Source organism: Ursus maritimus (genome assembly GCF_017311325.1).
Source record: "Ursus maritimus isolate PB19 chromosome X unlocalized genomic scaffold, ASM1731132v1 scaffold_X1, whole genome shotgun sequence".
Taxonomy (NCBI): Eukaryota; Metazoa; Chordata; class Mammalia; order Carnivora; family Ursidae; genus Ursus; species Ursus maritimus.
The window spans coordinates 3,531,911-3,544,779 of record NW_024423319.1 but is presented as its reverse complement, the minus strand read 5'-3'; the positions used below and the strand labels follow the sequence as shown (position 1 = coordinate 3,544,779).

Here is a 12,869-nt window from a genome sequence, read left to right as displayed (position 1 = left end):
ATATAGTAGGGAAGAATTGAATTAAAAGTAGAAAAGATAAGAATTAATCTGTAGCATGAAAGGCTGAGGTTTGAGGTAGAAAAGAGTTGTTTGACAGGGCTCTTTGGATCATTGAAATAGATTATTGAAGAACAATGTAAATAGCTTTTCTATTAGCTTTGAAAATGAGATTCTATTTTGACTGTCTGAAGACTTTGGCAGTGAGCTAGTTGGCCTTTTAAGGTGTCTTCTAGCTCAGTGCATCAATGACCTTGTTTAGCAGAGAACTCCTTTCAAAAGCCATGAATTTAAAAATTTTAGCCATGTGTGTAATTATCTAATGTAGAGCAGCAACAACAGCTTGTAAAAGACAAATGCAGACCTGCATTTGTCAGTGAATCATGTTTTAAATCATAAATGCCCTTTTATGTGATAGAACATTTGCTGAATTTTGAGTATTATTTCAGTGATACCTTACTAATTTTTTAAAAGGTTGAGAGTTTAATGCTGTTTCTGTTTCTAGAATCATTAAACTAAAGCAGAGGATGAAACAGATTCAAAAGTGCAGGAAAAACCTTATATTATTTGTAATAAGAACATGGCTGTAGGACTACATAACCTCATTTTATTTAAAAAAAAAAAAAACCCCGGTGTATTCTTATCAACCACTAGATGTCTCTGAACTCCCTTGTAAAGATTCTTATTTTCCTCCATCTTCTTTCTACAAAGCATTTCTTTCTTTACCAAGAGATGTAAATCTCCAGTGTATGTTTTCCAAAGAGCAGATATTAACTAATTACGTGATTGCAAAGTGAAACCATCATTTTGTCTGTTAATAATGAAGATACCTCTTCTGGGAGGTGGAATTTATGATTTCTAAAGAATCTTCAAGAACATATAATAGTTTATTTCATATTTAAATATTTTAATCCAAAGTTTTTTGTTTGTTAGCTTTTCTATCATATTGTCTTTATTTCCCTCCTAGTTAATGGATAATTTTTGCTTATATTTCTGGATTTAGAGTATAGGCAATATGTTTTAGAACATGCATATAGTTAGACTGTCTTTTTGGAATATTTCATGGCATTATCGTTAGGGAATTAAAGGAATGGATTATTAATAATTCTAGGTGATCTCTTTGTCCCCTTATTTTATTATATTTTATTTTTTTAATTTTTTAATAATAATATTTTTTATTATATTATGTTAGTCACCATACAGTACACCCCTAGTTTTTGATGTAAAGTTCCATGATTCATTACTTGTGTATAACACCCAGTGCACCATGCAATACGTGCCTTCGTTAATACCCATCACCAGCCCATCCCATTCCCCCCCCAAAGCCCTCAGTTTCTTGCCCCCTTATTTTAAATAATTGTTCTGTATAGTGAATCACGTGCAGTCTAGGAAGAGGAACTTCCTCTTGAAAAAGGCAGTTGTGTTTTCCAAAGTTAATTTGTTTCATTAAAAATCCTATCTTAGAACTACAAAGGATGTAATTTGATTCATTATGTGAGTGTGTCACTGTGTTCAAATTAAAATCTTATTAATGAGTAAACTTTAAACTTAGCTTACTAAAGAAGCTGTCTTTAAAAAACATAGTTTTGCTTAAAGGTGACTCTTCTTTCCCAGAGACACCAATAAATAGTGTGAAATACTTAGGAAAAAAGTGAAAATCTTGGTAGTTATATTTTATTCAGACATCTCAAAGTACTGAATTCATGGCTTCTGACTTAACTAACAGTCTTAAAGTGCTTGAAGGCATGAACCTCCCACTTCTAAATATGCCTTACTTTGAAAGCCTTCAGCTAAAGTATGAAGATTTCTTAGAGGCTCTTCTCCATTTGAAAATGCTGGCTATACAAAAGAGAAAATGAGTTTTAGTTCTCTTTCTATGTGCTAAAAAGATTGTGATATTTTTCTCTGAGAACTTGTGTGGTCTTTAAGTAAGTAATCAGTCGCTATTGAACTACATAAACAAGTAGAAAGAATATGATCCGTTTAGATTTTTAAGCTCAGAGCATGTGAATCGCCTTACCATTTTCCTGCTAAGAAAAATATCTTATAATGGGGTCTTAGTCTTAGGACATTCAAAGATGATCAGAATTAAAAGGACCTTTACCAAGTGACTATAAGAGGAAATGATAATACTCTGTGTTTATATAGTATCCTTTATGTAATACTTACCAATCTGTTTACTAACATTAGCTCATTAATTTTTTTGCCATTCCTTTTAGGGACTGAGTTTCAGGGTATTATCTCCATTCAGTTAGTGACAGACTTAACGTGACTGGGAGATTTGAAAAGAATCTGAGAGATCCAAAAGATCTAGCACATTATTTGACGTTTACTGGAAAGGACATGTGGAAAATACCCAAAGTTTAATCAGTAATTCCTTAGACCTGCTTAGATCCTTTTAAGGACTTATAGGAGAACAGGCAGAATTTAACTCTCTGAGATAAAGAACATTTCTTGATATGATCATTTATTGCATCCTTTGCAGGGTTGCTTTGACTGTTAATTTTAGTCAAAAAGCAGTCTTGCCTTTTAGCTTCTGAGGAGCGTTTTTCTTTCCTCTCTCAAGCAGCTGTGTGCGCATTGCCTGTAGTTATGTCCTTGGAGTTGAATCAAAGTATTACTAATGAATTGTTTACAATTACCCTTCCTTAGGTAGTTCAGTGAATTTTTCTGAAGGCATCACAGAGAAAGAATCATACACTGTTGTATACAATATAATGAAAATTCCATGTTATTAGTGTTGGTTTTCAAATCACAACTTTATTATTAATGAAAGTGTTCCTTATTTAAAATTAAGACAATGACATTCCTCATTAGAATTGTAGGAGAAAAATACTTTTTAGAAAATATTGCTATAGCTTTTTATTAGCTTCTTTTTTATAGATTTATCAGTGACAGTAAATGTTAATTAGGTTATTAGTTTGGCACACGATATTTTATAAATTATCTGTCCAGTTAGAGAGGATTTTTTAATAGATACTTTAAAAAAATGAAAGTTGAATTAAAAAATTTCCAACTTATTCCGTAGTGGCAATAACTCTTTTGTTGCTTATGCAGCGTAGTCTAGGAAATTTCATACAGAATGCTGCTTGTGACTTTTTATTTTATATATTAGTACTTAATTGTGTGATGTTAGCCAATATTGATATCTTAGAGCATTACAATGAAATGTGAAAATATGAATTAATACACTATTGTTAAAATTGGTAAACTGTAAAATATATTGATGGGTTCTTCTTGATTATAGTATTATTAAAACACGAAAAACAAAATATATTTATACTCATAGGGGTAATGTTCCTCATGCATCTAAAAGACTAAAGTGTTCCTTTTCAGCCTTAATTTTAAAAAGGTTCTATACAGAGGCATGTACAGGAGAGGTAGTGCTTAACTTTGCCTTGAGGGTTAGGTTAGAGGAATGGTTTCCCAGAAGAGATCCTTTTTGGATCCGAGTCTTGAAAAACTAGGAGTTGGCCATGGGACTACATTCCAGGTTGTGGAAACAGCATATGCAAGGGTATAAACAAGCACAGCATATTCAGAAATTTCAAGTAGGTTAGCATGGTACAGTGTGAGTAGGGAAGTATTGGGAGACGAGGAAAGAGATGGAAGGGCCAAATTACGAAGGGCCTTGTCTGCTGTACAGAAGTCTTCCGTCATTAGTCCATAGGAAATGGGGGGCGTTGTTGAAAGACTTTAATAGGGCAGTGACAATTATCAGATTTACATTTTAGAAATGCTGTTCTGTGAAAGTGGGCAAATGTCTACCTCAGTTACCACACAGGCTGATAATTCCCAAATTTATATCTCTGTCTTTCCTCTGTTCCTCCTTTTTTTCCCTCCCCTTGGCTAATGTATCACCATCTGCCCCAGAGTCCTTTTTTTTTTTTTAACTGCTGCTCTCTTAACCTTCAAGTACAATTGGTTATATCTAAAGGGACCAGCATAGTACCTTGCATAAAGTAGGCATTCAGTGAATAAATGAGCATGGAACTTTTGTACTTCAGTTGGCTTCTATCTCATAAACTCCTACAGTTGGATCAGACTTAGAAAGTAAAGAAATATAGCAATGAGTTTGAGTTCTTTTCTTTTTGTCTACCTTTTTCTAACAATAGATTTTATTTGGCTGTCATCCCTGAAGCTTTTATTTTTTCCTAAGTTTGAATAGCCTGTTATAAATATCATGTGTTTTATTAGCAAATATAGTGTTGGGTTTAAGACTGAACTGTTCTAACAATCTGAAATATGATAAATGCACTAACAAGAGTCCATTTTATGTATTTTTACTTATGTATTATCTTATGAAGAGGTGGCAATAACATTTTATAAATAATGATATGTAAGTGGCAGCAGTTAACTAAAAGTATCATAACGTTTGATACTTGTTTGAGAAATATAAGATATATTTATTGGAATATTAACTCCCATTTAACTGCCAGTATGCTTGGGCCCTGAGAGCTAATGTAGAATGCTGTTGCTGGGGCGCCTGGGTGGCATAGTGGTTAAGCGTCTGCCTTCGGCTCAGGGCGTGATCCCAGCATTCTGGGACCGAGCCCCACATCAGGCTCCACTGCTGGGAGCCTGCTTCTTCCTCTCCCACTCCCCCTGCTTGTGTTCCCTCTCTTGCTGGCTGTCTCTATCTCTGTCAAATAAATAAATAAAATCTTTAAAAAAAAAAGAATGCTGTTGCTTTTTTAAAGTATGATAGAGGTTCAAAAGTGACAAAGAACCCGGAAAATATACCATAGAATGTACAGTTGAAAGTATTGATTCTGGAAGTGAAGTATGCGGAGTTAATAAAAGAGCAAAGGAGAAAAACACCCATTTTGTTTTAGTAAGAACTGTAGAAGAAAATTCTGATTTTATAAAACTAACTACAAATTTAGAGGTGCGGATTTGGAGTGCAATTTATTTATTTATTTTTTTGCCCTTGTTCATTCACCTGCTTTTGACTTTGAACTATAACAGGCACAGACCTTCTGTCATTCAGACTTAGGTAGGCTTAGTGTCTAGGATTTTAGTACATAGGAAATGTAATGTGGAGCCTCTTTAATCTCTTTCAATAAGTCACTTCAAGTCTACTGATGCTTTCTGTGCCTTTTGAATTGATGCTTTGAAGCTGAGTATTGGGGCAAAGGATATTTGAACTTGGTGCCTGGTATGATTGATATTCACCGCATAGTAAGAGGCAGTGCTGCTCATTGCAAACATTTCATCATTTATTAAATAAAGGTGGAGATACATATCCTAGTATTCAAAAGTTGAAACTTGGATCACTTTGCATTGAATGAACTCATAAACCATTAGAAAGGTGTGGAAAACCGAGGCAGCATAATTTGTTTAAAGTAAATCTAAAGACTATAGTTTAAAACAGGGTTTGCCAAACTACAGCTCCCCACCCCGACCTGTTTTTCTAAGGCCTGTAAACCAAGAATTTTTACATTTTCAAATGGTTAGAAGAAAATTAAAAAGGTATTTTGTAACATGTGAAAATGATTCAAAATTCAAATTTTAATATCTGTAAGTAAGGTTTTATGGGAACACAGCCACACACATTCATTTATGTATTGTCTACAGCTGCCCTTATGCTACAGTGGCAGAGCTGAGTAGTTGTGACAGACTGTGTGGTCTGGAAAGCCGAAAATATGTACTATCTGGTTCTTCACAGAAAAGATGTGCGGTCTGGTTAAAAGATGGTGTCAGAAAGGTGGAAAGGAAAGAAAGAAATTATATAACCAATGGTACATATAAGTACTATACAGTCCTTTAAGAAAAGTGTTAAATGAAGGATGGGTAAAGGGAGAGGCTCTTTAGCCTAAAAGAGAGGTGTTTGGGAGGTCTGGTGGTGGTATGGTGGAGGCATGAGAGCTGCCTTGTAATATTGGAAGAATTGACAGAAGAGGGAATCAGCTTGTACTTTGTGACTACAAAAATTAGACCTACAACCCATTGTGGGAAGTATAAGGCAGCATTGCATTAGGGAACATTTTTAATTTGTCCAAAGGTAGAATAGACAACCTTAGGAGGTAGTCTATTGGTAGTCCTGTTGTTGGAAGAATTCAGACAGGCCAGACAACTAACTAGGAAGGACCTAGTAGAATGGATTCGGCATCCACTTAAATGAAATTTAAAGATCCTTTCTAATCTTGAGAGTCTGTGATTTTATGAACTCACACTACTGAGAGTCTGTATCAAGGGAAGATTTCCTAGTACAAAATACACTTTTGATTACATCACTACTTCTGCTCAAAACTCCATTAATGAGATCCTTTTGGCAGCTAAATTAAGTAAAATTCCAAAGTTCTTTGCTGTTAATGTCTAGGTTCTTTGTCCTTTGATCCAAACTTAGCTTTATCTGTCACTCTTATCCTGGACAGCATCTCCCAAATAGGTTTTGACCAAGCGTTGTTTTAGGATATGCAAATCTGTGATATGCAGAACACAGGTTCTGTGTTCAAATAGATTTGGGAAACTCTGATACTGATTCTTGCCCTTGATGCTTCCAATCTACTTTAGAGTACTAAAAGCTCTGAGAAGTCCTGCCCTGAAGAAATTTGTTAAACTTTTTAAAAATCCAGTATCTCCCACACATGATGAACACAATACTTTTATTTTCTTGCCACAGATACTAACACCAGTTTTCCATTTGTCATTTTCTTTTTATTTTTTTTTTGAAGATTTATTTATTTATTTTAGAGAGAATGAGAGGGAGAGAGAGTGTGGGGGAAGAAGGAGCAGAGGGGGAGGGAGAGGTAGAGAATCTTGAGCAGACTCCATGCTGAGCACAGAGCCTGATGCAGGGCTTGAACTCATAACCGTGAGATCATGAGCCAAAATCAAGAGTCGGATGTTCAACTGACATCCATTTGTCATTTTCTTATTCTCTTTGGTTTTTTAATTGTTTTTGCATCCTCTCTCTTCTTCTTGTGTGCTATTTTTCTCCCTCCAACTTCAATCCTAAATCCAGTGTTGGGAAATGGTAAGAGAGATAATTAGACCACAGAACTGAGGAAATAGTTTGAGACCACATGAAACATTCCCTGTAACCCCAGGAACATAAGAATGTAAAGAGGTATAAGAATTTAGGAGAATATGGATGTGAAAGGAGAAATCATATAAGATGAGGTGCTTTTGATATGAAACTTTTTGTAGTCAGTTATTCAAAAGGCAAATCACCATTTTATTGGTAATCTGGCCTTTCACCTTGTAATTTCTGGTTTTAGCTAGTGTTCTGTTTATGATACCATCTGTTTAGTTAGGCAGTGCTTAAGCATGTGAATGAAAAATGGGGTTGGTATTTGTAGAGAAAGTGACATTACCTATGCTAGGAAGGTAACATCCACACTCTTCCACTCCTTGGTGCCTTTCTCTTGAGAGGGTATTTTTCTGTGTCTGGAGTAGTTAGTGACATGTTAATAGGAACGAAGGTAAGAACTAATTATACAGTCTATTTATAATTATTTGGAGATGTTCTACTTCCCTGCATATTGAGATAATCTCAAAAGCATTAGTTTTTTCCCCTGAATAACCTATAAGAACCATGAACATTTATCTAAAGATATCTGCAGTCACTGGCAACTATTACTTATTGAGAATAATAACAGCCAGAGGGTATAGCTTAATGATTCAAGAATCAGCTTCACATAAAGACTCTGTCTAGTCACCCTAGAAACCAACAATCAAATCTCATCAGGGTCAACTTAGCCCTTTTTGTAATAGATAAATTGAATAACATGCTGTTTAATTTGTATGTGTGTTATTGAATGAAGCTATGAAGAATATTGTCTGCATAGTAAAGATACCACTATTGTTTTGGTGAGTAAGGATGCTATTTTCCTAAATTATTTAACCTTGGGTAATTGGGGATGCAGAAGAAATTTTAATGTAGCAGGGTTTTGTAAGGTTATTTTTAATAAATAGTAATATTTTTAAAACATTAAGGAGGATTTGTTTTTCTGGATAGACTGTTAGTTTTCTGCCTCCTTTGGGTTTGAATTTTTAGAAAGTAGAAAATGCTTGAATAGTTGATAATCTTTCTATATGTATCATTTCCTATGTTGTATGTCATTTTTCTGGCTTGTATTTGGAAAGTTAAAGCTGTATTAAAAAGCCATTTGCCATTTCTTAAAAGCATTATAGGTTGCTCAGGACCTAAATGTTCATTGCAGAAAATTTGGAAAATACTGTCTAGTATGAAAATGAAAATAAAAGTTAGTGTTAGACCTACTTTCAGAGATAGCTGCTGCTGACCACTTGTAATGTGGTAGTTACTATTCTCTCAGCTGTTTTTCTGTATACATGTATACAGTAAGATGTGTCTGTGTATTTCATTTTCTTTTTGTAAAAGATTTTATTTGAGAGAGAGAGTGAGAGGGAGCGCACACACGAGTGGGGGGAGGAGCAGAGGGAGAGGTAGAAGTAGACTCCCCACCGAGCAGGGAGCCCAACACAGGGCTCGATCCCGATCCCCGGACTCTGGGATCTTGACCTGAGCCAAAGGCAGTTGCTTAACTGACTGAGCACCCAGGTACCCCTCCATTTTCAAATGATCAAAAATTTAGTTCTCAGTATTTCCCTGCTAAAAATAATACTTCTCCAAACATTCTTTTGAAAATTTTTGTATACATCTCTTATTTCCTTACATTAAGTTTCTAGGAGTGAAATTGTTAGTTCAAAAGAGGAAATTTTTAGATGCTTCATTGATATTCCCAAACTGCTTTCTAGAAAGGTATAGTGTATTTTTTTTAAGATTTTATTTTTAAGTAACCTCCACACCCAGCGTGGGGCTCAAACCCACAGCCTGACATCAAGAGTTGCATGCTCCACCAACTGAGCCAGCCAGGTGCCCTGAAAGGTGTAGTGTATTAGTCTGCTTGGGATGCCATAACAGAATACCACAAATGGGGTGGCTTAAACAGAAGTTTTTCACAATTTTGGAGACTGGAAGTTCAAGATCGCAGTGCTAGCAGGGTTGGTTTCTGGTGAGATCTTTCTCTCTGGCTTGTAGATGGTGCCTTCTCACTGTGTTCTCACATGGCCCTTTCTCTGTATGAGTGTGGAGAGAAGTATCTCTGGGTGTCTCCTCCTCCTCTTATAAGAACACCAGTCCTGTCGGATTTAGAGCCCCACCCTTACAACCTCATTTAACATTAATTACCTCCTTAAAGGTTTTATCTTCAAACATAGTCACATTGTTGTGGGGGTGTTAAGCTTCAGCATATGAACTGGGGGAGGGGGATAAAATGCAGTCTGTAACAGGCAGTAACATTGGCATCCCATCAGTGAATCAGAGTTCCCATATCCCCATCTTATCGCCAACACTGGATCTGTACACCACATACACGTGCATGCACATATCACTGGCAATTTGATAAAGATGGCATTGTTTTACTTTGCATTTCTTTGACCATTAGTTTCAGTGAAAAAATTTTTAAATATTTGGGTGTTTTAATTTTTTGTGAGTTTTCTATTCTTATACCTTGGCCATATTTTTGTTGGGGTTCTTAATTACCAATAAACCTGCATTTTCATTTGTGTGTGTAGCTATTTTGTATGTATCATTTTTGCTTATACAGAAAAAGAATACAGGAATACTTTAAAATGTTATTTATCTATGATTTACCTTTAAATACAGCTGACTATACAGGGTTAATATGTATGAGTACCTATATTAATGAATCATATGTTTAATGCTCACCATACATTCATAAAAACCGTTTATAATTTGGTTGTATTGATTTGCTGGCAGTGAAATATAGGTAGTGGCAAGGTTAATGCAAAATCTTTTCAGCTATTGTTTCCTGAGATACACTCCTCAGAACTCTAATCCCGCAAGACATCCTGTGAGAAGAGATTTCTGCTGGTTGAATAGCTTTGGGAACTGCTTGCATTCTACATCGCCCACCTAGTGCTTGACGGTGCTCGTCAGGAACTTAAATCTCTGAGAAGCCCTGGAATAAGGAAATCTGTTTGACATTTGTAACCTGAATACTTCCAAAACTTATTTTGGCAATAGGACATTCCCCCCTTTTTTTGTTTATGTGATTTTTCTTACCTTTTACTTTTGAAATGATTCACAGGAAGTTATAAAGATATGTATAGGAAGGTCCCATTCACCCTTCACCAAGTTTTAACCAATGGTAACATCTTGCATAACTGTAGTACAGGGTCACAATCAGGAAATCCGTATTAGTACAATCCATAGAGCTTATTCGGATTTCATTTATTATACATGCACTCGTGTGTGTGTGTGTGTGTGGTTCAGTGCAGTTTTATCACATGTAGGTTTGTGTAATCACTCCCTTATGCTAGCTCTTTATAGTTGCATGCACTCTCCCACCTTTGCTAGCTCCTGGCCACCATTGATAAGTGCTCTATTCCTAAACTTTTGTCATTTCAAGAATGTTCTATAAATGGAATAATATGATATATAACCTTTTGAGATTGGCTGTTTTCACTCAGCATAATTCACTTCAAGTTCATCCAGGTTGTTGTGTGTACCAATAGTTATTTCCTTACTATTGCTGAGTAACATTTCATGGCATGGATAGACCACCATTTGTTTACCCATTCACCCACTGAATGACATTTATCCCCCCATCTTTTTGGTGGAATCTATTAATATCCTGTATGAATACCGTCTGAAGTACACCAACTTTAGAAATTCTATACTACAGAAGTGATACCATTAAATAATTACTACTTTTTAAAGATTGTGCCTCAGTTGCAGAAATTAAAAGTCTTTTATTATTTGGTTTAGGAATTCCAGAGACGCTGTAATACTCTGATTTCATTGATTGAGAAAGAAAATATGGAAATTGAGGAAAGAGAGAGAGCAGAAAAGAAGAAACGGGCAACTAAAACTCCAATGGTAAAATTTTCAGCATTTTCCTAACTTTTAGGTAGATCTCATTTTTTTTACATAATTAAAATGCCTATATTATGTTTAATGCCACATGATACCTATTATAAAAACTGTTTTTATGAAGTGCTAATTTGTTTTTGACAGAAAAAGGGTACGCTACAACTGCATTCCCTGTTTGTTTATAGAACATATGGTTAGGAAATCCCTAGTAACAGGGCTCAGTATTTAAAAAAATGCCTCATGACTTTAAGTAGAAGTATAATGCAAGTAAAGTCCTTTGAATTGAGACTCTGGTTGTCGTGGGAGAGTAGGAGAGGGGTGGGGTGGGATGGGATGGGCTGAGGTTGAAACTGGGAGTTCTGACTTGATCATATAAGTTTTCTGATCTTTGTGGAACTATGAGTACAAATGAGAACTTTGAGCAGACAGCAAAGCTTTACTTGGTTTACTTGGTAATAAATTAACTGTTGAATAATAAGATGACTTGATTTTAATCTAGTCAGGTTGCCTTGTATAGCTACAATTTAAAATATTCTTTAATAGATCATATTATTTGAGTGTGGTTAAGTAAACTACCATATTTCATCAAGTTTAAGATGCTTCCTATTGTAAGACACAGCACTATTTTATGTTACCACTAAGTAAAACTGCTGCCAAGTAACTAAATTGTCATCAATTGTAAGATGCATCCTGATTTCGGATGCAGTGAATAAAGTGAAAAAGAAATGAGCATCATAGAATATATGAAATATGATATTTTCTTAATATCTATCATACGGTTTTAAAAATAATACATTCATAAATAGCATTTTGCCCAAAAACTTTAAGTATTAAGTAGTTCTTTAAGATGAGAGTACATTTATAGTACCATGTGTAAGTAGACATTTGCTGACTATTTTTGATGGGTATTTTATGTCTTTTCTTAAAAAAAAATCTTTGAAGGTTATTTTACATTGGGTTATATATTTTGTTGGGCTATATAGAACGTTAACTGTGAGTATAACATTTAAGTGAATATTCATGTTAAAATTTTTTTTTAATGCATTTACATCCTAGATTTAACATTGTTGGGCCATTTAAAAATGTGCATATTGGAGCAGAACATTAAATCTGTTTCCATTTTAGTCACAGAAAAGAAAAGCAGAGTCAGCTACTGAGAGCTCTGGAAAGAAGGATGTCAAGAAGGTGAAATCCTAAAGCCTAGAAATAAAGTTTTAAATGGGAAACTGCTATTTTCTTGTTCCCATCTTCAAATGCTAATTGCCAGTTCCAGTGTATTCATGGTACTCTAAGAAAAATCTCTTTGGTTTTGATTTCTTGCATATTTTATATATTTTACAATGCTTTCTACCTGAAATGTGTAGCTTTATATTTTATGCATTCTAGTATTTTTGTGTACTGTATTTTGTGCATTTCATGTCTTCATCAAAATCCTCTCAGTCCTTGTTCTTTTGAAGCTTGTGCTGAGGTTTTAGCTTTTCTATGTTTTATATGCCGCTGCTTTGAAAGAGAACCTAGATTCTATAGCTGTATTATTGTTGTTTCATACTTTAAATTTATATGGCTGTGGAAAAATGAATTAAAATGATTTGAGGAGAAAGACTTTTTCACTTCTTTGTTGCTTTCTTTTCTATTGAGTATGGGCTTGTATGTGTTACTGCATACTGTGATTAGCATAATAATTGTTTCTTTTGAGGTCATCTAAATATTTTTTTCCTAAAGGAATAAAGGGTGAGAACAGAAAAATATTAAAAAAAAACTAATATTTGATACTGTGCTTGCTGTCAGTATGCGTTACATTTAAATTATTCTCTAAATATTCAAGTGGGAAAATATAATAAAGAAATGTCTATAAGAAATTTAATTATTTCCTGTGTTTTGTGCAGTAGAAAAATAGTTGTGTTTATTGAATTGTATTGTTCACTACTATGTATTTGGTTGAAAGTTAAAGCTTTGCTTGCTGACTTGTGCGTGGTCTTCTGTTCCATAGAGCCAGTTCAGAGGAGTC

The 12,869-nt window shown here is 34.7% G+C and overlaps 1 protein-coding gene across 2 annotated transcripts in view; it reads left to right on the top strand.

Annotated features, from left to right (window-relative positions):
- Positions 1-12,461, top strand: part of SMARCA1 (SWI/SNF related, matrix associated, actin dependent regulator of chromatin, subfamily a, member 1) — a 76,502-nt gene extending 64,041 nt beyond the window's left edge. For both annotated transcript variants that reach the window (XM_040627212.1, XM_040627210.1), the window contains 2 exons: positions 10,757-10,867; positions 11,987-12,461. In XM_040627212.1, the coding sequence (XP_040483146.1) occupies positions 10,757-10,867; positions 11,987-12,058 (183 nt within the window). In that variant the 3' untranslated portion in view covers positions 12,059-12,461. The remainder of the gene's footprint in view (positions 1-10,756; positions 10,868-11,986) is intronic.
- Positions 12,462-12,869: the final 408 nt, after the last annotated feature.